Raw genomic sequence first — 26,080 nt, forward strand, 5'->3', positions numbered from 1 at the left:
ATGTCAATGAGATAAATTATCTAACATATTACTGTGGTATATTTATATAAGTCTTAAAGGCTAGTGATATTAATTCCACAGATTCATAATTTTCCTCTTGATGTTGATACAGGTTTTTGAAATAATCAGTTAATCTCAGGGGTGTCTGGGTAGCACATTCAGTTAACTGTCTGACTCTTGATTTTGGCTCAGGTCATGATCTTAAGGTTGTGAAATCAACCCCCAAGTCAGGCTTCTAGCTAGGCTGGGTGTGGAGCCTGCTTAAGTTTCTCTTTCCCTCTCTGTCTGCCCTTCCCCCCCTTACAAAAAAAGAAAAAAACAATCAGTTCATCCCAGTTCCTGTACTATTTTAAGTCCACTCTCTGTATCTTGTATATCAGTAAAATTGGAATATTTTTTAGTTTTCCATGCATTCTCTCTTTAGTGCCACTTGTATTATTAGTAATTAAGGGATCAGTGGTCAGGTAGCTTGAACTAAATTGGTTATATTAGTTCAGTTCTTACTCAATTGATGCAAGTCCCTATTTTAATATTTCAGTTAAGTGCCTTAAGGGTTTCATGTATATATAGAGAGGAGGTATTAATTTTAACCTTTATATTTTCTCTGCTTCCAACATCCACCACCCCCATAACATATTTTAATAAAACAATGATGTGTAGTTAATTCTTACGCTTCTGTCAGATGCTGTGATGAATGACGGTAATATGGAAATCCGGCTTGGCTCCACAGATGTGACAGCCAGCCAGCATATGCTGGTGTGTGCTTTACAAGAACTTGGAAATCTCATATACTGTCTTGGCACCACAGCTGCACCTTTACTGCAGGATTCAAGTGCAGGTATCTTTGGTTTGTGGACTCGTCTGAATTTCTTGTTTTTACTTTTATTCTAGACACCTTTTTCTGAGGAAAACAGTCTTTAGAGCTCATTTACTACACATTCCACTACCGATTTGTTACAGAGGTTTTATCAAATAATATTCGAGGTTATTAAAAATATGTATATATTTGAGTTTTTTCTTTTATAATTAAAGGTTATTCACAAAATCACCCTTTACTCCTCCATTTCTGGAGATATTTAAGATAACACGGAAAGAAAAAAAAGCAAACCTGAACTCCTGTGTCTCATCTGCAGTGAAAACATTAGTTTCTAAATGATACAAGTGATTCACTTCTTCAGAAGTTCTTCCATGTAGTCTCCATTTTCTTTCTCTTGGAAGATTAATCACTTTGAGAGATAATTCACATACCAAAAAGTTCACCCTTTTGACATATACAATTCAGTGGTTTGTATATATTCGCAGAGTTGTTCGACTACCACCACTAATTCCTAAATGTTTTCATCATCCTAAGAAGTCCTATACCCATTAGTGATCCTTCACCCCTTCCCTTCCCCCCAGCTCCTGATAACCACTAATCTATTTACTGTCTCTATCAATTTACCTGTTCTGGACGTTTCATATGAATGGAATCATACATTGTGTGTGTTTTATTTAACCATTTAAAAAATCATTTTTAATGGTTTTTGTCCTTAACTGTGATACATATTTATTGCTGACCAAAGCTTACATTATATTTGATTTGTAAGCTCTTTATCCCATATAATTTAGCAGTCAACATAAACTGTTACATAGTTTGATGAAGTTGAATGTTGCATTACAGCAAATGTAGACTTTTATCCTTAATGACAGTGGTATTCACTGTATTCATAATTGTCTAGTAGACCATTGAGTACCTAGCAAAGCCTCAATTTTGTTTAACATTTTGTTCTCAGGTAAGAGTGATATGGTACATAGGAAGCATTATAATTATGTAGATAAATGTACCAAAAGAAATATTTTAGGAAGAGGGGGATGGAGCATAGTGTGACTTTCTTTTTAAGGTGTTTTTGTATTGATAACTTTTAATCCATAGTATCAAATGAATAATGGTCTGAAGATAAAAAAGCAGAACATTATGTGGGAAATAAAATTTTTCTTCTGTGTATTAATTTTAACCAATTTTCATATTAGAAGTATATCTTGTATATAAAAATCATTTAGGGGTACCTGAGTGGCTCTGTTGGTTAAGCAGCTGATTCTTGGTTTTGGTTCAGGTCTTGATTTCAGGGTCTTAAGTTAAAACCCCACCTTGGGCTCCATACCAGGCATGGAGTCTACTTTTAAAAAAATCATTTATAATTTTATGTATCTTTTTAAAAATCTTTTTTTTATTCTGATTTGGCTTTTGATAAAGATAACATTTTATATCCATGTGGCTGCCTATTCTTTTGACTATTTTATGGCTAAATGAGTTTATCTGTAGAGCTCACTTTTTTTTTTTTTTTTTTTTTTTTTGTCCTTCTAGGCATTCTTGATAGTGTCATTTCAGTTATTCTACATCCTAGCATTTCTGTTCGACTAGCAACGGCTTGGTGTTTACACTGCATTGCTGTGGCATTACCTTCTTACCTAACACCTCTTTTAGACCGGTGCCTGGAACGGCTTACTGTACTTAAGTCTTCACCGGAAGCAGTGACTGGCTTTAGTTTTGCTGTGGCAGCTTTGTTGGGAGCAGTGAAACATTGTCCTTTAGGAATTCCTCATGGGAAGGGCAAGGTAATGATTTCATTCTTCACATACGATAATGACATTTCAGGTTTTTTCTAAAAACATCATTGTCTTTTGTATCATCCATTCAAAGCCATGAGGGACAGCTTTCTGAGAAATCAGCTATATTACTTAATTTTTAAATATTATTAAATAATTGCTGTGAGAAACAAAGAGATAGTTAAAAATGTCTTATCCACACTTAGGAGTGGTTTCTGTGCTTTTTATTGGAAATATTTCCATTTAGTAACAGAATTTATTCATGAAGGCTTTACTTTGCTATGTATTTAGCTTTGCCACAGAAGTGCATATTAAATTGCATCATAGGGGTGCCTGGCTGGCTCAATTGGAAGAGCATGCAACTCTTGATCTTGGGGTTGTGAGTTTGAGCCTACATTGGGTGTGAAGATTGCTTTAAGAAAATAAATATATTAATAAATAAAACTTTAGAAATAGGGACGCCTGGATGGCTCGGCAGTTGAGCATCAGCCTTCAGCTCAGGTCCTGATCCAAGGATCCAGGATTGAGTCCCACATCAGGCTCCTTGTGGGGAACCTGCTTCTCCCTCTGTCCCTCTCTCTCTCTGTGTGTCTCATGCATAAATAAATGGAATCTTTAAAAAAAAAAGTCTTTAAAACAAATTTAGAAATAAAATTGCAATGTAGAGGAAAGTAGGGTCACAAAATAAATCTTAAACTTAATTTAATAATTTTATAGTTGGCATTATTGGTGATAGTATTTTGAAATTAGTGTACATAAAGTAAGATAGAGTAGGTAATGTTCTTAGGAAATAAGACTTCATATTAAAAAAAAAAAAAAGCTGTAGCTGTAAAATCAAGAAAGTTAAGTAAAAGCCCCATATGTTAAATCTGAATGGAAAATATCACTGTGAACTGGTTTTTGTTTTCTGTTTTTTTAAAAAATACTTAAATCTTCACTCTGCCCAGTGGCAAGATCTAAAAGTAGTGACAACCCTGGTAACTAGGAAAAGCACTAGTGCCCAGATTATGGCTCTAAACACCATTTTAACAAAAGGCAATCAGGGCTCCATGAAGGAATGACTAGTTCCATATCTAGGGCAGGAAATGCATAGTGTGAATCTGAAATGCTTTGTCGTAACAGAGAACAAGAAAGTCATCAAAGACTAGTGTGTTCATTTAAAAGGATACAGAAGGTAATTTAAGGGGCTCCCACTGGCCAGAGGGGATAATATGTACATCCAAAAAAAAAAGAAAAAAGTGGCACCAGTGGAGGATTGTATAACTAGGAATTGTGAGTTATCAGAGAATGTTGTTTTTGACAGTGAAAGCCTTTGTAACCTGGGCCTTACACACTTATAAGTACTTTTTAAGAAATAAATCACCATTCCTTGCTTTCTCACTGTCATGTCATTGTTAGTGTTATAGCGTATCTGCTGTTTAGCCTTTGCGAAAGAACGTACCATTGCTTCAGAAGTTGTAAAACTATTGAGTATTGCCAATGTCACTTGAGTAAGGTGACTGACAACTAACATATTATGTCATATATTTCTAAGCAAAGAATTGCCATTACATGTACTTAATTAAATTTAATTATTTAATTCAGATCTTACTAGTTACGCAGAAAAGATTGGCTTATTTTATCCTTGCTTTTACTTAGTGTTTTCCATTGATTCTATTGGCTTCAAGTAGTCCTAAGTTAGCAGTAAGTTGGTTGGTTGTTTTAAAATACACTAGCCTTGGGCAGCCCCGGTGGCTCAGTGGTTTAGTGCCATGTTCAGCCTAGGGCGTGATCCTGGGGATCCGGGATCGAGTCCCACGTCGGGCTCCCTGCATGGAGCCTGTTTCTCCCTCTGTGTCTCTGCCTCTCTCTCTGTGTGTGTCTCTCATGAATAAATAAATAAAATCTTTAAAAAAAAAATACACTAGCCTTCTTGTTAGAAAATTTATATGCCTGCTATTAATATTTGCTGCTTTTCTAGAGATATTTGGTAACAGAGATGTTTTCTCAGATGCCTCTTGGCCTCTATACTCTATAATAAGCATGCATTATTCACAATGTATGAGATAATCTGGTTCTTCCTCTTTTGCCTATTTCACAGACTTCTGAGATTTTTTTTTTTTTTTTTTTTTTTTTTTTTTATCCACAGGAGACACAGAGATTGAGAGAGAGAGAGAGGCAGAGACACAGGCAGAGGGAGAAGCAGGCTCCATGCAGGGAGACCGATGCAGGACCCGATCCTGGGATTCCAGGATCAGGCCCTGGGCTAAAGGCGGTGCTAAACCGCTGAGCCACCCGGGCTGCCCCACAGACTTTTAAAATATAACATTTTTATGAATCCTACTCTACTGTGAAACTCACCTTAGTGTGAGATTATTCTAAGTACTTTAATTTCTATAGTATACTGCCTCTGGAAAGATTATCAGCCACTCAGGAATCAAAATGGTATGCAAATTTTTAAAAAGGGAGATTCCTGTAAGGAAGCATTTCTGGTAATTACAGACTTAAGATAATTGCTTAAAACTAAAAGTAAATTCAAATTCTGTGCACCTTGACTTGAACAATTGTACAATGTCATCATTTATGCTCTACAAAGAATTACAGGTTGCTGTGTACAACCTATAAAATGCCAGTATTTAACCTTGAAGCTTAACCTTTTTTAAATAGTTTTCTCTATGATGTTGTCCTATGGTGTGGTCTACATGAATGACAGTCTTTTATCACTTATATTTGTTATATGTAAGAGATAATTTTTTAAGAGATTAACTGATGTCTTTTATCCAGTAACCTATAAATTGATACGCTTCCTTTTACTTAATTCTTTCATACATAGATTATTATGACTTTAGCAGAAGATTTACTGTGTTCAGCTGTACAAAACAGTCGTCTTTCAGCTCAGCGCACGCAAGCTGGTTGGTTGTTGATTGCTGCTCTCATGACATTAGGTAACAACAGTCTTGTAGATTTACTTGACTATGAAGTATTTTGTGTTTTCTGAATGTAAAATACTGTAATGTATGATTTGAGGAAACTGATTTTTAATTTGTACCAGAATTTAAGTATCCATACATTTTTCTTCTAACAGTCACCTTAGGAAGCCATATACTTATTTTATTCAACATGTCTTCAGATCTCCTTATTTGAAATTCTTTCCAAAACTAATTTATGAGCCTTAAGTAGGATATGCCAATTTGATCACCTTTCTGGCTTAACTCTGAATGACTTGACTCTTCTAAAAATCATTCACATTCATCTTCAGAAGAAAAAAATTTCCACAATATAAGGGTGGGTAGGAGAATATATCATAGCTTATGAATCCAATTCTCTGATTGCTTTGAGAATTGGTAATGCCGATAAAGTTGAAGAGGATAGGGCTTATTAAATTATATTGATTAAAAATCAGTAATTGTATTATGGTCATGACTATTATATTTATGTCCTATAACTTTGAAACTCAATTTTATTACTTTATTTTTTTTTTTTTCAATTTTATTACTTTATTAAACTTCTATTTTAAATCTCTGTTTTATAATCATAACCTTTATTGCCAAGGTATAAAACTGACTGGATTTAACCAATTAAAATCATTTGATACCTCTGAAGTAATTTGATCTAAAAGGAGCTTAAATTAAAACAAACAATCTTAAATGAAGAACTACTTTAAATAATGTTCTTGAGATGATTTTTTTTTTTTTAAATTCTTTTTTTTTTTTTTTAATTTATTTATGATAGTCACAGAGAGAGAGAGAGAGGCAGAGACACAGGCAGAGGGAGAAGCAGGCTCCATGCACTGGGAGCCTGATGTGGGATTCGATCCCGGGTCTCCAGATCGCGCCGGGTCAAATTCTTTTTTTTTTTTTTAATTTATTTATGATAGTCACAGAGAGAGAGAGAGAGGCAGAGACACAGGCAGAGGGAGAAGCAGGCTCCATGCACTGGGAGCCTGATGTGGGATTCGATCCCGGGTCTCCAGGATCGCGCCCTGGGCCAAAGGCAGGCGCCAAACCGCTGCGCCACCCAGGGATCCCTGTTCTTGAGATGATTAAAGAGATTTATTGGACTATAGAAGGTTCAGCTTATAGGCCAAATTTGGCTTACCAACTGTTTTGTACAGGCTGTGAGCTAAGAAGAGTTTTTATATTTTTAGTGGCTTAAAAGAAGAATGTTTTGTGATACGTGAGAAATATATGAAAGTCAGTTTTCAGTGTGCATAAAGTTTTATTAGAACACAACCATTATCACTTATTTATATATTGTCTGTGGCCTTTAAGGACTACAATAGCTGACCTAAGTCATTGCAAGAGACCGAATGGCTTTCAAAGCCAAAAATGTTTACTGTCTGGCCCTTTATAAAAAATTTGTATCCTGGCCTAGGTCATCATTTCACGAAGTGTTGGGAATAATGTGGCCAAGCCTTTAGTTGCTTTTGGCTGGATGTTTCATGTCTGTCATATTGATGATATTGCTTAATTATAGGAGAACATAAACTACTTAATAAATGCAGTGTTCAAATAATGAAATTTTTCAGAACAAAATAATTCTATCAGAAGAAGGCTACAGGAGCTCCCTTCTCTTTTAAAGAAAGAGATTGGGGGCACTTGGGTGCCTCAGTGGGTTAAGCATCTGAATTTGGCTCAGGTCATGATCTCAGGGTCCTGGGATCAAGTCCTGCATCAGGCTCTCTACTCACTGGGGAGTCTTCTCCCTTTCCCCTCTACCTTTCCCCTTCCCCCCAGCGCTTGCATGCACGTGCTCTCTCTCTCTCAAATAAATAAAAATCTTTAAAAAAAAAAAAGATTAGTACTCCATTTTATTGTATATTCCTAATTAACGTACAAAAAAGGATTAAAACTTTAATGTTTTGGGGTGGGTGGGTGGCTCATTCAGTTAAGCATCTGACAATCTTGGTTTGACTCAGGTCATGATCCAGGGTCCTAAGATTTAGCAATGTGTTGGCTCTGTGCTCAGTGTGGAGTCTGCTATTCCCTCTCCCTCTGCTTTTTCCCCCTCTTGCTCTCTGTCTGTCTCTCTCTCTCTCTCTCTCTGGAATATTTATTTAAATAGAATCATTTTTTAAAAATTAATGTTTTCCAATTACTTTGTTTTCTTGGGCTTTATTTTCTTGTCTTGTGCATTATTATTTCCCTTTATTATCAAATTTTAGAATATGTTGCTGGTAACCTAGCAACTTTCAAAGAGCCTCATTTGAGATTTTTGCTCTTAAATATCATTGTGAACTCATAGATTTTTACACATTCATGTGTTTCAGTCCACCACAGTCATTATTCCTTTTGATCCTCAAGTTCTGATAAGTGGAAGCCCCTTCATGCTGCTTCATGTATCCTTTTAACATGAACCTAGTATTCTTTAATAACTTGTTAATTTTTGACATCATAAGATGTCCCAGCTTACATTTTCTGCCTCAGGCTTGTAACCAGACATTTTCTGAGGAGTCCTGATTCTTTTTTTGGGAAATGATATGTAGGTGACAGTCCAAGTGCCTCATTAATTTTTGCCTTGCAGTTTTAACACCTTTTTTGCATTTTCAGCATTTCCTTTAATATTTGCAGTTTCCATCATTTTAAATATATTCACTATTCTGAACTAATGCAAACTCAAAGAGACCACATTCAAATCCATTCCTCAGATGTGAGCTGCAATATTTTTTAAAGTTTTTATGCCACACTTTGTACTTTATCCAATACCACCTGAGACAACTTTAATTTACCTATAGATATCTACCTGTCTTACATGTCTGTGGATGGCTCATAATGTGTGTGGTTTCTGATAGGTATATTGTTCTTGATGTGAATAAACTTATGTTTGTGTTTTAACTTTGTAATTATTATACACTCATTCATACTTAAGTTAGTTCATATATGTCTCTGAAATGGCATTCCCTTGATACCTTTGTAGGAAAGAATTACTACACTGTTTACTATTAAATTAGTGAAATATCTTAAGGGTTTAATGGCAGTTATTTATGAAACTTAAACATGGATATTCAGTGACTCTACACATTTTTATCTGACAAAATTTTTCTTTAAGAATTTCCTCTGACAGCCCAATATATATGAATGTGTGTGTAAATGCACACATGCACACACACACACACAAATCTTAGAGTCACTTTTTTTTTTTTTTAAGATTTTGCTTATTTATTTGAGAAAGATAGAGAACATGAGCATTGGGGAGGGATAGAGGAAGAAGCAGACTCCCTGCTGAGCAGGGAGCCCGATATGGGACTTGATCCCAGGACCCTGGGATCATGACCTGAACCAAAGGTAGACACTTAACCAGTGGAGCCACCCAGGCACCCAACAGTGAGTTACTCTTAATGGCCTTATTCTGATTTCCTTATTTTATTACAATTCTAGGGGGTTATTAAAATATTTGTCCATTTGAGAGACAGAGAGCTCAAGCACATGTGTGAGTTGGAGAAGCAGCAGGAGGAGAGAACCTTCAAACAGACTGTAGAGCACAGAGCCAAATGTAGGGTTTAATCCCACCACCCTAAAATCATGACCTGAGCTGAAACCAAGAATCTGATGTTCAACCATCTGAGCCACTGAGGTGCCCCTGGGGTTTTTTTTGGTATTACTTCATCAAAGGAAGTAGGAAGTAGTGAGCGAAGAGTGTTGAATTGCCCTTATGTTGAATTAACACTATAGGGGTTAGCATATGACCTCTTTCTAAAACGCACGCCAGAAGAAAAATGGAGAAATTAATTCTATTTTAATCTACTATAAATTACATGCATAAAAAAAGATTTGTTTGCAATTGCCCTTTCATTTTGCCATTAGCTCATTAGCTTGTATGTAGGGCAAATTTTGAATGATAATTGCATGTCAAACACTGATATATAAACTCTCATAAACCCCAGAAAGGATCTAAAGAGGTAAATGCAATTATTGTCTTCATTTATAGATGAGGAAATTAAGGCACAAAAAGGTTAGGTAACTTACCCAAGTTTACACAGCTAGTAAGTGGGTGGACCAGAGTTTTAACCTAGGTGGTCTTCTTCCAGAGGCCAGTGCAGTTAGTTCTATGCTATACTGTCTTACTGCGGAAGAAAACCATACAGTTAGCACAACATGGGAATTAGAAGTAAAGAGTACTTACAGGGGTTTTTTAAAATAACCCAGACTTGTAAAGAAGTTACAAGTCTTTGGGAGAAAAGCTGTGAGTTTTTTACACCTTCTAGTTTTTCTTTTCTTTCTTTTTTTTTTTTTTTTTTTTAAGATTTTATTTATTTATTCATGAGAGACACAGAGAGAGAGGCAGAGACACAGGCAGAGGGAGAAGCAGGCTCCATGCAGGGAGCCCGATGCGGGACTTGATCCCAGGTGTCCAGGATCACACCCCAGGCCGCAGGTGGCACCAAACCGCTGCGCCACCGGGGCTGCCCGTTTTTCTTTTTTCTTAACTGATAGTGCTATCAAATAAAATGCTATCTATCCTTGTACATTGCCTTTACCAGGTTTGTGGATTCATGATCCATTAGTTCATAAATGTTACTGACCTGAAGTCTTAAAAAAAATTCCAATCAGATATATCACATCTGATTTTTTTCCTGGAAAAAGTTGCTATCAAAAGTTAGCATTACTTCCAGTATACAATGTTATTTGTCACCAAAAACAGTGGTGCCTTGGATTTACATGATACAGTATAGTTTTTCAGAGTACTCTAAAGTATGCTCTTTCCTTTGGCCCTGACAAACCCTTGGAGACAATGCAAGTGGTGCTAGCTTCATTTTATAGATAAGAGAAACTGAATCTCCAGGTCACAGCCCTAGTGGAAGAGCCGACCCTAGAACTCTTTACTGTTAGTTCCTTATTTTTCCTCTGCGTACTCCACAGTGCCTTCAGATAACAGTTCATTCAGTAGTGGGACATTTGTTAAAAACAGAAGGTAGAGAAAAATGCCAAATGGCAATAGTGGATTAAAATGTTTAAGAGGGAAGTTTCTGTTTATTGAGTTTTAAAGAGTAACATTTTGGGTTCTTTTTAAGTAACAAGTTGAATAAATTATAGGTCCTGCAGTTGTCAGTCATCACCTTGCTCGACTTCTGCTATTGTGGAAGTGTGTCTTTCCAGTATCTCCTAAAGATCTAGAAACAGAAAAGAGCCGAGGAGATTCATTTACCTGGCAGGTAACCTTGGAAGGACGAGCTGGTGCGCTCTGTGGTAGGTAAAGTTTAGTCTTTTTTCTCTCTTCACTTTGGCTTTTTCCCATTCTTTAACTTTCCCCATATTTATATCTTTAATGGTAAAAATATCTACTTATGGTGATTTTTGTAATTGAACATAATTAGTGATTATAGCAGGTATGTGATAAAAGGAATTTTAGAATTCGGATCTGTAGGATAATGCACGTTTTCTTGGATGTAATCTAGTTGAGAACTGTCAAGATTGCTTTGTCGTTAGTAGGCATTCATTCCTCTTTTTAGAAATACTAGGTTTAGATTTAATTAGCATTGATTAAATATGGTTCCCATGTAGTTTTTTTATATGAAAGTTATACCCTTCTATGGTATATGAACCATTAAAAAATAGTATCTACCATGAATATTGAACTAAGGAAGGTAGTATTTCTGGAAAGACACGGAAACATTGATTTTGGTTTTATTTGTTTATTCATGGCATTTTTACTCTTAAAAAAAGTAAAACAATTTTGAAATTAATCTTGAAACTCAGTCTAACTTTAAAATATTCATTTTATTGTATATATGAAGTAACTCCTTATGAAAATGTATGTGTTTCAGGTAGCATCTATAAGACACTAACAATGCTGGCTAAACTGTCACCATAGTTCTGCAGAATTAGTACAGAATTGGCAATCTTGAGGTTCTAAGCTAATTTATTATTCTACTTGTGAGCTCAGAAGTTGAGTAAAACTTCAGAAAAACAACATTTTGTTAACTTGGTTGTTCTCTTTTAGTGATTCTAGAAACTTTTTTTAGCTTAACTAGAGGTAAAAGACACTAGCTTCCTTTTCATGCTAGAGTTTCAAGAATTTTTTGTTTTTGTTTTTAGCACATTTCTTTATTCCTCTAATAAAAATGCAAATGCTGTACCATAATTGATTGCTTTTTTCTCATGGTTCATTACATTCTGCTGAGTAAGTCTGTTCTGTTTTTCAGCTGTCAAGAGTTTTGTTTCCCACTGTGGTGACCTTCTTACTGAGGAAGTAATTCAACGTCTTCTTCCACCACTTCCTTGTGCTGTGGATTTGCTAACTCAGTAAGGATGTCTACTTAGATTTTTAAAAATGTTTAATAGTAATCAGTTATCCTCTGAATATGTAATATCTATTTAATACATTAATAATATTAGGCCAAGTTTCTATGATTGGTGAATGATTTTTCTTTTGCAGTGGAAGGCAAACATTTAGTTACACAATTTTTTTTTTAGGCTAGGAACTTGAAAGAAAAATACATATTAAAAAGGGGAGGAAAGTTACTTGGTGGATATTGTATCTTCCAAATAGTCAGATTTAACCAAGAAAGTAAATATTAAGCCTCTTAACCTTTTCAGGTATGTGTTTTATTGGTTTGTTAGTGCTATTCTGTGTTCATAAGAACCAGATGCTTGTTAACAATTTAAATTTTTTGTTGTTTTTATTTTTCACAAACTTGACTTTTATGATAAGAAAACATAGAGAAAATACAATATATGTCATGAGCACTTGTAATTTCCAAGTTAATATAATGTATAGTTTTTAAAAAGTATTTAATGATATAAAATTTAGTGTATTACCAAAAAATAAATCTAACATATGGCTTATAAAGCATAATAATAAAATGAACACCTGTGAATCCAACACAACTAGAGCAGGGGTTAGCCACTGTTTGCTGTAAAGGGCTAGATTGTGAATATTGTAGGCTTTGTAGGCCATACAGTCTGTTGCATCTACTCAACTCTGGTAGCTCAAAAGCAGTCATAGATAATTTATAAATAAGTGAATGTAACTAGGTTCCAGTAAAACTTGATTTACAAAAATAGGCATTGGGCCAGATTTAGCTACTCTTAACTAGAACATTAACAATAGTATTTAAGTTATCTGTGAGTTCCTTTCACATATCATTCTTTCCACTTATAGGTGATGACTCTTCTGAATTTTATAGTTGTCATTCCCTTGCCTTTTTAAAAAGTTCCTCATGTGTGTGTTTCCCTAAACAGCGCATTGTTTAGTTTTGCTTGGTTTTGATCAGGCAAATGGTGTATTATTTCTGAGACTTACTTTTTTTTACCCATCATTGTTTGTTAACTGTCTGTAAGTTTGTTCATTCATTTTGGTTGCTATATAATATTTAATTGGGTGTGTATATAGCAACTTATGTCAGTGAAATATCTAAATATATATTTTCCAAAATTCTAGTATATTCTTGTCAATACTTTTTTTTAAAAGATTTATTTATTTATTTACTTATGATACACAGAGAGAAAGAGAGAGAGGCAGAGACACAGGAGGAGGGAGAAGCAGGCTCCATGCCGGGAGCCCGATATAGGACTCGATCCCAGGACTCCAGGATGGTGCCCTGGGCCAAAGGCAGGTGCTAAACTGCTGAGCCACCCAGGGATCCCCATTTTTGTCAATTCTTTATGTGACTACCCTTTGATCCTTCTTCACTAACAATTAGACATCATTCCTAGCCCATCCAGTAGGTATAAATTGATATCTCATCATGATTTTAATTTATATACTGATTCTTGATTATTTGACATTTTATATATTTATTATTCTTCAATATTTCCCCTTCTAAGAATTCCCTATTCGTGCATGTCTTTACTTATTTTTAGGTAAAATAGTTTTTTGAATTAACAGGAATTCTTAACTTAATATCAGATTTATCAGTCCTGTATTTTTTGTTTAGTATTTTCTGTGTTTGGTTTAAAAAATCTTTCTTCAGTGGCTCAGTGGTTTGGCGCCTGCCTTTGACCCAGGGCACAATCCTGGAATCCTGGGATCGAGTCTCGTGTCGGGCTCCCTGCATGGAGCCTGCTTCTCCCTCTGCCTGTGTCTCTGCCTCTCTCTCTCTCTCTCTCTGTCTCTCATGAATAAATAAAATCTAAATAAATTAAAAAATAAAAATATAGTGACTAAACCAAAAAAAAGGAAAAAAATACAGTGACAACTCAAAAATTAACTAATTTCTTCTAGAAACCAGAAAGAGCAAGTATTAATTTCCCAGAAAATACAAAGGAATAAACATTACCAGACTTTCTTAAAGTACCTGGAAACTTCATGCTATGACAATTTAGTGGATTTATTCCTGACACACTGAAAGTAATTCCGTTATATTTCTATATTGTTAAAAAGATGGAGACCATACTCCAATTGGTAACATGGAACCTTCAAAGAGCAGTAGTAATCCTTAATAAATATTTGTTAGATGAGTGAGCATCAGTAAAATGATGCCTTCATACCAGTAGTGGTAATGAACAGAAAATTAAAAAGTACATGAAAGTGAAGGAGATAAGAGATTTTATGATTGAAACTTTTAGGGAATCATTGGCTTGACTTATGCTTTATTAAAAGAGAATTTGTTTCATGATCTTTGCATGTTTTGACGCTCTTTTTTTCCTTCTTGGTGATGGCATTCCAGATCAAGTTTCAAAGAAAAACTTGGATTTTTACCTGCATATTTATGTTTCCTGTTTGTTTGTTTTTTCCATATGATTCCTTTTCTACATAATAGACTTCCATTTTTTACAAATGCCAATTTGTAAATTGTGGAATTTGATAAAAGTTTGTTTTTAGACAAAGTACTGATGGCCTTAGAGATCTAAAGCTGAATTAAATAGTTCTGTTGTACAAAGTGTGATAGAAAACGTAGTAGAATAATTTCCATGTGTGATACTTATAATACCTCTTATAACTTATCATTACATTTTTTTTTAAAAAGGAAAAAAGAAAAAGAAACATAAAAAGAGCACTAGCGTTTACTAATAATATGTATAACTGTTTTACATTTATATGTCAATCTATTGTATTTGTATGTTATATATCTTATGTACTTATGATATACTTTTTCTTTTATTTTAAGGCTTTCTTCAGTACTAAAAACATACGGAAGCACTTTGAAAATGCCATCAGTAGTTTATAGACAAAGGCTTTATGAATTACTGATTTTATTACCTCCTGAAACCTATGAAGGTATGTGCTTTAAACCAAAATGTTTTACTGTTTGGCTGGAAAGTAATACCCAAATGAATGGTATGGTGTTTATTTAGTACCTTTTTTCTAGGAGGTATAGTGAGTTCAATCTCAACCATTGTGTTCACCATTATATAGTAAGTAAAGTAAATTTTTTTTTAAACCTACTTTTTAACTTTCTCCTCTGGGGAATAAAAGTCCCTAGTTCCACCCTGTGGAAGAGAATAAGTCACAAAGATTGGTCTTGATTCTACTGTAGGGTTTGGTACAGAATATATAATGTAGGCCTATTAGATATTGACCATTCCTAGCTTCCTTCTACAGTGATTATCTACTGTACACATTCTCTTCCACTATTGTATTCTTCACTGTGCCCAGACAGAAGTTTAATACTGAACTACCAAGGTGTAATTGATTTTATAAGTTTAGAGTAAAAAAATAAAATAAAATAAATAAATATGTTTAGAGTATAGGTTTTGCCTTTATTGGGTTCAGATATGACCTTAGATTAATGGTATACTATGACTGGTAAAATAAACTTGCCCCTGTTTTAAAATTAGTTCTAAAAACTTTATTGTAAATTTAAAACACAGTTTTAAGAAAATACATTGCTACTGTTGAATTGCTCAAAATGCTTGTTTTAGGAGATGAAAGTTATAAATGGACTCCATTGGGAACTTGATTTTTTTTTAATCTTAATAGTTTTTAGCCAGCCATATTAAGTTGATAATTACTTCAAAACTACTTCTTGTAAAAACACATTTATTGGCTTCTTATCCTATTCTGCAGATAAATGAAGTATAATATATACTATATATTATTATTATACTATATATAGTATATATACATATATATATACTATATATAATATTAATTCAGAATATTAACCTGTGGCCTTTATTATAATGTGATTATTATTGTTCCCACTGCCTTTCTTCCTGGTTCACAAATGTGCCTATCAAAATATTTGATGTAAAGTAACCATTTAGTATAAGAAGAAGAACTGTAAAAAATGGGAAATTGTCATTTCTCAGGAATTGTATCAAAAGAACCATTTCTGTATGAGAGGTACTGTGGTAGAAATTGTGTATATTATCATCTCATTTATCTTAGGACAATACAGTAATCTGGTTATATTTTCTTTATTTGACAGATAAGGCATAGAGAAGTTATATAAACCAACTTAGAAACATATGTGCCGTAAATAGTGGAATGAAGATTATAGATCTGCTTCATGCTATGCTGCATACCTATTTATAAGTAACCTAGAAGAGATTTAACGAACAGTCAAGACTTAGTGATAGGTCTGTCTCTTTGTATACTGTCTCTTAGTATATAAGAGTTACCTGCTAGATATAAAAGCTCTTGAGATAATTTCTGTGTTCCATACCTCAGGTAGCTGTCTGGTTCTGGCAAAAACAATTCCCTTTAGACATTTATATCATTTTTACCATATTTTGGAGTTTATTTTCAAACTACAGATAAAAAAAATAATTTCTTTTAAAGTCTTCATTAAACATCTAAGAATACCAGAATGTCAACCTAAAATATATATCTTCTAATAAATGATAATATAAATCTGCCCTTAAAAGATTTAAAGAAAAAAACAAAGTCTTGTATTTTTTCTCAGAATTGAGAATACAGTCAGAAGTCCTAAAGGAATAATGAATATACACGTGTATGAATTTTTTTTTAAGGACTTTATTTAATTCTTCATGAGAGACATAGAGAGAGAAGCAGAGACATAGGCAGGGGGAGAAGCAGGCTCCTTCCAGGGAACCTGATGTGGGACTCAATCTCAGGACCCTGGGATCATGCGCCGAGCTGAAGGCAGATGCTCAACCACTGAGCCACCCAGGCATCCCACGAATATATAGATTTTAAATCAGTTCCAGAATGTTTACTGGGAGACAATGTTAGGAATTATTATAAAGTTCTTGAGAAACAGAATCTATGTTTACCTTTACCCTATTTATCTTCTTCAAGGATATCTATTTTTTAATATGATTAAAGAAGAAATTAGTTTTAGAAAAAGAAAAATATGGAGGTATTAATAGTTTCATGTTTCAACCAAAAATAATTTGCCATATCTTGGCTATCTTTTTCATTTTTAAAACTATAGAAATAAAATTAAGGATTTTTTTCCTTAAGGATTTTTTTCAAATGGTAGTCTGTATAATAGATTTATGTATATGGAGCTTAACAGTAAGAACTTTACCATTAAAATATCAGTTGAAATTTAAAATAATAGTTCATCATACAATAATAATGTAATTTCTAAATCTTTTAACACAAAAGGAAATAGTAGTCGTTAAAGTTATACATCTCACTAACTCAAAAATATGGCTAACAAAATGGAAGTTAAAGTTCTGATGATACTGCTTGGTACAGTGGTTTGTCAAAAAGTAAGTTTACAAGACAGTAAAAAATTGCTTTGTTACATACGATGTACTTAATAACTTAAATGACTTTGTGGTAGTCCTGCAGATGCAGAATTTTTTTTGTTTGGTTTTTCAGATGCAGAATTTTTTCATGAGTGACTTAGTTTTCCAAAATTTGTGGAATAAAAATTGGGTTCTTAGTTTTTATTTCCTGTTTTAGTTTTGTTATGGGCTAGTGTTTTAATATTCTCCACACTGGAAGTTGTTCCTCATTAGCAATAGAAGGTCAGTGATGTACTTCTACAAAAACATATTTGCAGGGGTGCTTCGGTGCCTCAGTCTGTTAAACATCTGACTCCTGATTTTGGTTTGGGTCACGATTTGGAGATGGTGGGATCAGGCCCCTCATATGGCTCTAAGCTTGGTGTGGAGACTGCTTGTCCAACTCCCCCTGCTTCTTGTGCTCTCTCTCTCAAAAAAATAAAAAAAATTTTAAAAGTAAATAAATAAAAAATGTTGGAAAAAAGCACATATTTGCTTTTTTATTTTTTTTAAGATTTTATTTATTTATTCTTGAGAGACACAGAGAGAGAGAGGCAGAGACACAGGCAGAGGGAAAAGCAAGCTCCATGCAGGGAGCCCAACACGGGACTCGATCCCCAGTCTCCAGGGTCACGCCCTGGGACGAAGAGGTGGCGCTAAACCGCTGAGCCACCCAGGCTGCCCCAACCTATTTGCATTTTAAAAGGAATCATTCTTAAGTGTACTTTGTTCAAGGATTTTTATGAGCAGTCACTTTAAGTGAGAAATAGAGAGGGGCACCTGACTGGCTCAGTCCTTGAAGCATGTGACTCTTGAGCTCAGAGTTGTAAGTCAGTCCTTGAAGCATGTGACTCTTGATCTCAGAGTTCTAAGACTGAGTTCCACATTGTGCATTGAGATTACTTAAAAGGTTTTAAATCTTAATAAAATAAGGGGTGTCTGGGTAGCTCAGTTGATTGAGTGCCCAGCTCTTGATTTTGACTTAGGTCATGATCTCAGGGTGGTTGAATTGAGCCCCACATAAGGCTCCACGCTAAGCGGAGAGTTTGTTGGTGAGTCTCTCTCCCCCACCCCCTGCCTTACACTCTCTCCCTCTAAAATAAAAATCTTAAAAAAATAAAAATAAAAAAGAATGAGAAATAGAGAAACTATTTCCACACTTAGTGGTAAATATCTTTGAAATGGCATTTAGGTCAATGTGATAATGAACCAGTTTTTGAAAATGTGTATATATAAGAGAACAACCATAAGCTGCTTCATGCCTTGTTTTTGTTTTTAAAGAGTTGGAGGAGGGGTAGTAGGAGGGAGAGAGAGAATCTTAAGCAGGCTCTATACCTAGCCCAACTCTGAGCCCAAGACTGGGCTCAGTCTCCCAATCCTGAGATCATGACCTGAGTTGAAAACAAGAGTTAGTCAGTTAACCAACTGAGCCTTCCGGGTGCCCTGCACTGGCCCCTCCATGTCTTATAGAAGATTGCAGTGCTGTCTTTGAACTAGGTTAGCCTCTGAAACACAAATAAAATGGATCCTCTCTGGATCCAGTTTCCATGTTATTTATTTACAAAAAAAATATAGACAATAGAGAAATTAAACTGCACTAGGGCATAAATTCATAAAAATTAAGATTGTAGAAACTTCTACAGAGCAAATAACCTCATTTTTTCAAATAAATTACACAGGGAAAAGTAGAGGGAAGAACTGTAGATTGAATGAGACTTAAGATACATCAACTAGTTACAAAATGTAGACTTAGATCTTGATTCAAATAAAAGCAAACAAAAACACATTTACAAGACAATTGAAAATTTGAACACTGAATAAGGTATTTGATGTTTAGTGTTTTTTAAAACATAATAGGAATGTATAAAATGTCCTTAGCTTTCAGTAATACAACAAGGAAATATTTGTAGATGAAAATTTTCTGCCTTCTAGGGTTTACTTCAAAATAATATGGGAGGTGGTGAGATGGTGGATGGAGGTATAGTGAAACAGAATTTATCCAGCTGGTCAAGATATATGAGACTCAATCATATGCTGAGGTGGTGGGGAGTTAGGGTATGATAATACTATTATGTCTACTTGTGTATATGTTTGAAATTTTCCATAATAAAAAAACATGCTGAATGTTTATAAATTATTATTAGGCAGTGGGTTTTTTAAACAAATATAATTTATCTGCTTTTGTATTCATCTTTTTTATTGTTTTTGTCCTTCATGTCATTTTATTTAAAATGCTGGTAGTATTTATTCAGTATCATAAGGTATATACACATGTACTTTGAGATGTCTTTTCGATATCTGTTCCTAGTCTTGTGACCAGTAGCACCAGTTGAACCATTTGTTTGTAGTGTATTTTTCAAGGATGAGATATATAATATTTGACTGTAATAAAGTTAGTTGATGTGTAGATTAAAAGTCTGCCTGGGTTTTCTTTAACCCTGTACTCTAGCCAGTTAACTACTTTTACTAACTGCTAATTGCTATTTTCTGTAACTCAACAGAAAACTTCTGTGCTATACTCAAAGAGCTGGCTGCTGACTTGACTGCCTCTGATATACAGGTGGCAGCATCTGCATTTTTACTTCCACCCCTCTGTCATCAGGATGATCTTGTGATATTAAGTCCTTTGCTACAAGAAACTGATCATAGATTTATTGAAGAACAGGTATAGTCTTTTTTTTTTTTTGGTATAGTCATTTTTCAATAACTCTTGGGTTGACTCATTCTGTAAACAGTCATTTTAATACTTTATATATATGTATTTTTTTGTTTGCTTTAGCTCCTGCTTGGTAATGGTATTGCTTGTGGAAGTTTGGAGTATGACCCTTATTCTATTTATGAGAAAGATGTAGAGGGAGATTCAGTGCCTAAACCCCTGTCTCCAGTACTATCAGTTATTAGCTCTGCAGTCAAGCTCTTTGGAGTTGTATGTGCTCATGTGGGAGAAGCTCAAAGGTAAACCATCTTTAGTAGTTCGCTTATCCTGAAATATAATATTTAAGGATGGGCATTGGTTCAGTGAATGCATGATAGAAAACTGTTGCATAAGAAAAATGTCAGTTCTTATTAGTGGGGTGACTGAGTGGCATAGTGAGTTAAGCATCTGACTCTTGGTTTCTCAGGTTGTGATCTCAAGGTCATTAGACTGAGCCCTCCATCAGGCTCTGCACTCAGCACAGAGTCTGCTTGAGATTCTCTCCCCTCCCCGTCTCCACTGGTGCTGCGAGTGCTTCTGTCTCTCATAAAAAGTCCTTAAAAGAGTTATAGATGACAGGTTTTAGGTGAGATAAAGGGTCTTGTTTAATTATTCACCTGGCTAATATTTAATAAGTAATTAAGTCATAAATTAAATTTGGTGATTAAACTGAAAACTGCTAGACTCTTGTGGATATAATACTTTATCCACAATTACCTTATCATCTAGCTGAAAATACAAATAAAAAAATCAGTGGCATCAAGAATTTTGATTTATGAGCTGTTGTTACAAAGAAGTACCCTGGTTTTCTGCTTAGATTAGGTCTCAGGAGTTTTCTTACCTTCAAAGTTTTGTGGAGCCATTAAAGATCTTTAGTTTGGTGGATTTAAAAAATTAGGTTAAAATTGATTAGTCTTCAGGATGCCTGGGTGGCTCAGCAGTTGGGTGTCTGCCTTTGGCTCAGGGGGGGGATTGAGTCCCACATTGGGCTCCCTGCATGGAGCCTGCTTCTCTGTCGGCCGATGTCTCTGCCTCTCTCTCTGTGTCTCTCATGAATAAATAAATAAAATTTTAAAAAATTGATTAGTCTTCAGTTTGGTAGATTTCACTCCACTCAAAGTAAACTTCAGTTTTGTTTTTTAAAAGATTTTATTTATTCATGAGAGACACAGAGAGAGAGACAGAGACTTGATCCTGGGACTCTAGGATCACGCCCTGTGCCAAAGGCAGACACTCAACCACTGAGCCACCCAGGCATCCTTAAGCTTCAGTTTTGAAATATCAAGGGTTAATAATGGCTTCTTATTGTGAATGACAGTTTCATAATTGATAACTGAGGTAATACTTTCTTGGAGACAAAAAACACTACTCATATCTAGTATTCAGGAAATTGTTTTTATGTGAGATACTAAATGCAACATGAATTTCGCCCATAGCCTATGCTGTTTAACAATTCACAAATTAGTAACTGTTCTCATTTATTCATATTCTCTCTGTTCCTTCCTTCTCTGTCTCTCTCCACTTCCCCCTGCATTCCCTCCACTCTCCCTTCCTTCCTGACTGCCTCTGGCATGCTAAATCAAAAATAACAACATGTATTTAGATCATTGCTTTTATATCATTTTATCTAGTTAAGTCTTCTAGACAATATCAATTAGATAGAGAATTTACCTTGGTCTCTTTTTTTTTTTTTTAAATTTATTTATTTATTTATTTATTTATGATAGTCACAGAGAGAGAGAGAGAGGCAGAGACACAGGCGGAGGGAGAAGCAGGCTCCATGCACCGGGAGCCTGATGTGGGATTCGATCCCGGGTCTCCAGGATCGCGCCCTGGGCCAAAGGCAGGCGCCAAACCGCTGCGCCACCCAGGGATCCCACCTTGGTCTCTTTTGATGAAGACTCACAACATTTTTTTAATCTTGTCAGCCACACATTTTTGGGGGGTTTTGTTTGCTTTCTTTTTTTTTTTTTTTTTTTTTTTTTTTTTTTTTTTTTGTTTTTTGTTTTTTGTTTTTTTTTTGCTTTCTTTTTTTAAAGTAAGCTGTAGGACCAATATGGGGCTTGAACTCATGACCCCCAGATCAGGAGTGCATGCTCTACCGACTATGCCAGCCAGGCACACCTCAGCAACACATTTTTGAAGCATGTCTTTGGATAGTTTACTTTTTAAGTGGATAGAAAAGTGATTAAACCTTATGTTGACTTTGTGTTGACTTAAATAACCTCATGTCATATTATTTTAAATGATGGCAGTATTTGCTTAGTATCATAAGACACACACACACCACACACACGCTGAAATGTCTTTTCAGAGTTTAAATTTTAAAAGATGATGTTTTTCCCAAATTTATTTGTAGCCTCTAGCTCCCTGTGTATATTGTAACTATAAAGTTATGGTTATATTCTATTTAGGACAATATATGACTAAATTTATAAATGAATGCTATAGCACTAAAAGATGAGAGAACCATAGTAGTCTGGAATATTCAAAGGAGAATTGATAGAGGGGCTCTTGAATGGCTGATTTGGTTGAGTGTCCGACTGTTGGTTTCAGCTCAAGTCATGATCTCATGGGTCATGAGTTTGAGCTAATGCTCAACAGGGAAGCTGCTTAAGATTCCCCCTTTCCCCTTACCCTTCCTCTGCTTATGCTTGAGTATCCTCTCTCATATAAATAAATCTTTAAGGAAAAAAAAAAGATAAAATGAGAGTGAACTAGTTTGTAACTATACCATTTTATAGACCATATAATTTAAAATAATTAATTTGGATTAATACAGCAGTAACTACAGTAATGAAACAGGGGTTTCCTTGGGGGGGAAGGATTTAAGTTAAGCATATTCTTTATATATATATATATATTTTTAAAGATTTTATTTATTTATATGACAGAGAGAGAGAGAAAGAAAACATAAGCACGGGGAGCAGCAGGCAGAAAGAGAGGGAGAAGCAGACTCCTTGCTGAGCAGGGAACCCGACCTGGTGCTCAGTCCCAGGACCCTGGAATCATGACCTGAGTCAAAGGCAGATGCTTAACTGACTGAGCCACCCAAATGCCCCTAAATTAAGCATGTTCTTAATGGTTCCACTAACTCTTTTTAATAGGTCTAAGACAAAAAGTGAAAATAAAAGATTCTTTTTACAAGCTTTTCCTTTTTAAAAATTGATTTTATTACTCTCTTAGAGGTTGTTTTATTTAGGAAAATGATTTTTTGCTCCTATCTAAAATTTAATTAACTTTAAAATATGCTAAGTTTTTTTAACTTCACTTGGACTAAAGTAGCATATAGAATGGATATATATTTAAGGGAGGAGAGTTTTTATTAAAAAAATGTTGAGACGTAAAAGCAAAGCATACTATGTTTGCATTCTAACTGAATAAAAATAGCAGGCAGTACTTTGGAGATTTTTAAAGGAATTGATCTGGCAAGATCCCAGATACAGAAAGTGGGTCATAAGCAGCTATCAGCAGTTTCCATTGGGTGTCATTAGAAGACCAGAGGAGAGAAACTACATAAATAGGAAAGTTAAGTTTCTAATTTCCTGTTATCCCAGGTATGATACTTGTTTAAAATGGCAGACCCTTTTTCTTTTGGCTGTGTATTTACATTTCTAGAGAAAAAAATGTTTTAACTGAAATTTCAATATTTAACAACAGCAGCTAAATATTTCAAAGCATTTTGTTGTCATTGTGGTTAGCTTTGTGCTTAAAGCAGCTTAAAAGAAACTTTTATAACATGAGATTGCCCTAAGATTAGAAATAGGTTTTTCATATTTTGTTTATGCCCTTAGATATTAAATTGTCTTTAAATCATTTGGTTTTCTCTATGTTGACTAAAGGATTCCAAAAGTCAGAAAACTTTGCATTGGGAATTTTAAAACATTAAAATGTTTAAAGTTCTAGAATGTCAAGATAATTTTATACAGAAAAGAACTATGATTGGTCTTGTGCATGTGTTGTTTGTGCTTACTTTGAAACATTTTGTACCTAAGCGCAAAAAATGAATTACTTAGTTCACCTGAAGATTGTTCTTCCCTTGAGAATACATTACAGTCACTTAGACAACTTTTTTAAAATGTAGATTCTGATATAATAGTATGGTATATGTATATATTGGGTATGGAAATTTTTAAAACCTCCTTAGGTGATTCTGACTTGTAGCTAGGGTAGATTTGCATATAGCAAATCAACGTTTTCAGATGTTATGTCTTACTGTTTATTCAGTTAAGTATATATTTCTAATTTCTGTAGACCCAAAACTTTGTTTCAGTATCTAATTTCATTCCAAACTAACAATTGTATTATCAATAGTACTTAAGCATACCAATTTAGTATTACTAAAAACAAGTCATCTCCATCTTCCAGAAGATTTAGAATATTTTTGTGGAGATCTCTGTCAGCATTTAGGGATAAAGAGTGGAGGAAAAAATAGGGGGCTCTGGCAGGTCTGGTATAGGTCAAATTCAATTACAATATAACAAAATTCTCAAGCTATAATATATAAGGTACTTTCAACATGTACTTTCAACATGATATTGTTCCACAGATAACAGATGATTAGGATATGAGTTAAAAATGACATTTTAGGTTTTTAAACCTGTGAGCCTGACCATATGGTTATCCTTAATTTCTCTTTGTTGTCATGTTTACCCTACCATAGTCTCTGCAGGCAGTTTGGACACAAACATGTTCTTAAAATGCCTTAAATATGGTCTTGAAAACTGAAAAAAAAAATTATGTATAATGTACTTATCATGTTTATAATAATAATTAGAAGTGGGTTAAATGAAGTGTTATATTGCCAAACTATATTACACTATTAGCCATTTAAAATTATTTCAGTATCATAGTTAATAAGATGGGAATAACGTTGGGAAGGAAAAAGTATTTTAACAAAGTATACAATGTGGAACGCCTAAGTGGCTCAAAATCATCTGCCTTCAGCTCAGCTCATGATCCTAAGGTCCTGGAATTGAGCCCACATCAGGCTCCCTGCTCCGTGAGGAGCCTGCTTCTCCTTCTCCCTCTCTGCCTGCAACTCCCCCTGCTTGTGTTCTCTCTCTGTCAAACAAATAAATAAAATCTTTAAGAGGGAGGGAGGGAGGAAAGAAAGAGAGAGACAGAAAGGAAAGAAAGAGAGGAATGAGAAAGAAAGAAAGAAAGAAAGAAAGAAAGAAAGAAAGAAAAGAAAGAAAAAGAAAAGAAAGAAAAGAAAGAAAGAAAGAGGGATCCCTGGGTGGCGCAGCGGTTTGGCGCCTGCCTTTGGCCCAGGGCGCGATCCTGGAGACCCGGGATCGAATCCCACATCAGGCTCCCAGTGCATGGAGCCTGCTTCTCCCTCCGCCTGTGTCTCTGCCTCTCTCTCTCTCTCTGTGACTATCATAAATAAATAAAAATAAATTAAAAAAAATATTTAAAAAAAAAAGAAAGAAAGAAAAAGGAAGGAAGGAAGGAAGGAAGGAAGAAGGAAGAAACGAAGGAAGAAGGAGGAAGGAAGAAACGAAGGAAGAAGGAGGAAGGAAGAAGGAAGGAAGGAGGAAGGAAGAAGGAAGGAAGGAGGGAGGGAGGAAGGAAGGAAGGAAGGAAGGAAATAAGGAAGGAAATAAGAAAGGAAGGAAGGAAATAGCTACTAAGATAGAATTTGTCCAGGTAAATATTTATTATGTGATACTTCTGTGTGGGTTTTTTTTCCACAAATAGTGCCTCTCACCCACTGTCAGAAGGACACATAATCAAACTACTTTTTTCTTTTTAATATTTTCTTTTCCTAAAATGTTTTACTATGTTCAGCAGTTTATCTCATTTTAGCAGTTCCCACAAAATAATGCAACAAAACAAATTAGCTGTAGATACTCAGTAATGCCCTTTGGGTTACTTTATCTTTATTAACAAATTTGCTGTCTTACTATTTGCTTTTGAATCTTGTTTCTTATTTTAGGCTTTCTGTACTGGAACAGCTTTTGGACAGTATAAAGCACACAAAAGGAGCTCGTCAACAAGTAGTTCAGTTACATGTTGTTTCTTCACTCTCTAGTTTCTTGAAGGTAATTCTGTGTTTTTAAAATTCAGGTATTTGCATAATTTTTTTTTTAATATATGGCCAACTAAGTAGGTTGGAGTAAGGTGTTTTTAAAGAACTGGTGCCCTTCTTATTCTTCCCTTTTTTCTCAATCTCTTAATGAAAATGTTTCAGGATTTGTAATACCTCTTTTACTTTTTCTCCATGTAAAACCTG

General features: G+C 34.7%; 1 protein-coding gene and 1 long non-coding RNA gene across 9 annotated transcripts in view; one reads left to right on the forward strand and one right to left on the reverse strand.

Annotated features, from left to right (window-relative positions):
- The window catches only part of HEATR5A (HEAT repeat containing 5A), a 111,126-nt gene that overhangs the window by 30,072 nt on the left and 54,974 nt on the right, over positions 1 to 26,080 (forward strand). For 7 of the 8 annotated variants that reach the window (XM_041758566.1, XM_041758570.1, XM_041758572.1 and 4 more), the window contains exons 9-17: positions 683 to 838; positions 2,345 to 2,595; positions 5,399 to 5,510; positions 10,599 to 10,751; positions 11,708 to 11,807; positions 14,615 to 14,724; positions 19,649 to 19,812; positions 19,927 to 20,102; positions 25,784 to 25,889. In XM_041758566.1, coding sequence (XP_041614500.1) covers positions 683 to 838; positions 2,345 to 2,595; positions 5,399 to 5,510; positions 10,599 to 10,751; positions 11,708 to 11,807; positions 14,615 to 14,724; positions 19,649 to 19,812; positions 19,927 to 20,102; positions 25,784 to 25,889 — 1,328 coding nt within the window. The remainder of the gene's footprint in view (positions 1 to 682; positions 839 to 2,344; positions 2,596 to 5,398; positions 5,511 to 10,598; positions 10,752 to 11,707; positions 11,808 to 14,614; positions 14,725 to 19,648; positions 19,813 to 19,926; positions 20,103 to 25,783; positions 25,890 to 26,080) is intronic. The other variant, XM_041758574.1, reaches the window with a different exon arrangement.
- Positions 8,783 to 26,080, reverse strand: part of LOC121493055 — a 70,896-nt gene continuing 53,598 nt past the window's right edge. The window contains exon 3 of the long non-coding RNA XR_005988368.1: positions 8,783 to 9,628. This is a non-coding gene — a long non-coding RNA (uncharacterized LOC121493055). The remainder of the gene's footprint in view (positions 9,629 to 26,080) is intronic.

This window comes from Vulpes lagopus, chromosome 6 (assembly GCF_018345385.1).
Source record: "Vulpes lagopus strain Blue_001 chromosome 6, ASM1834538v1, whole genome shotgun sequence".
NCBI lineage: Eukaryota > Metazoa > Chordata > Mammalia > Carnivora > Canidae > Vulpes > Vulpes lagopus.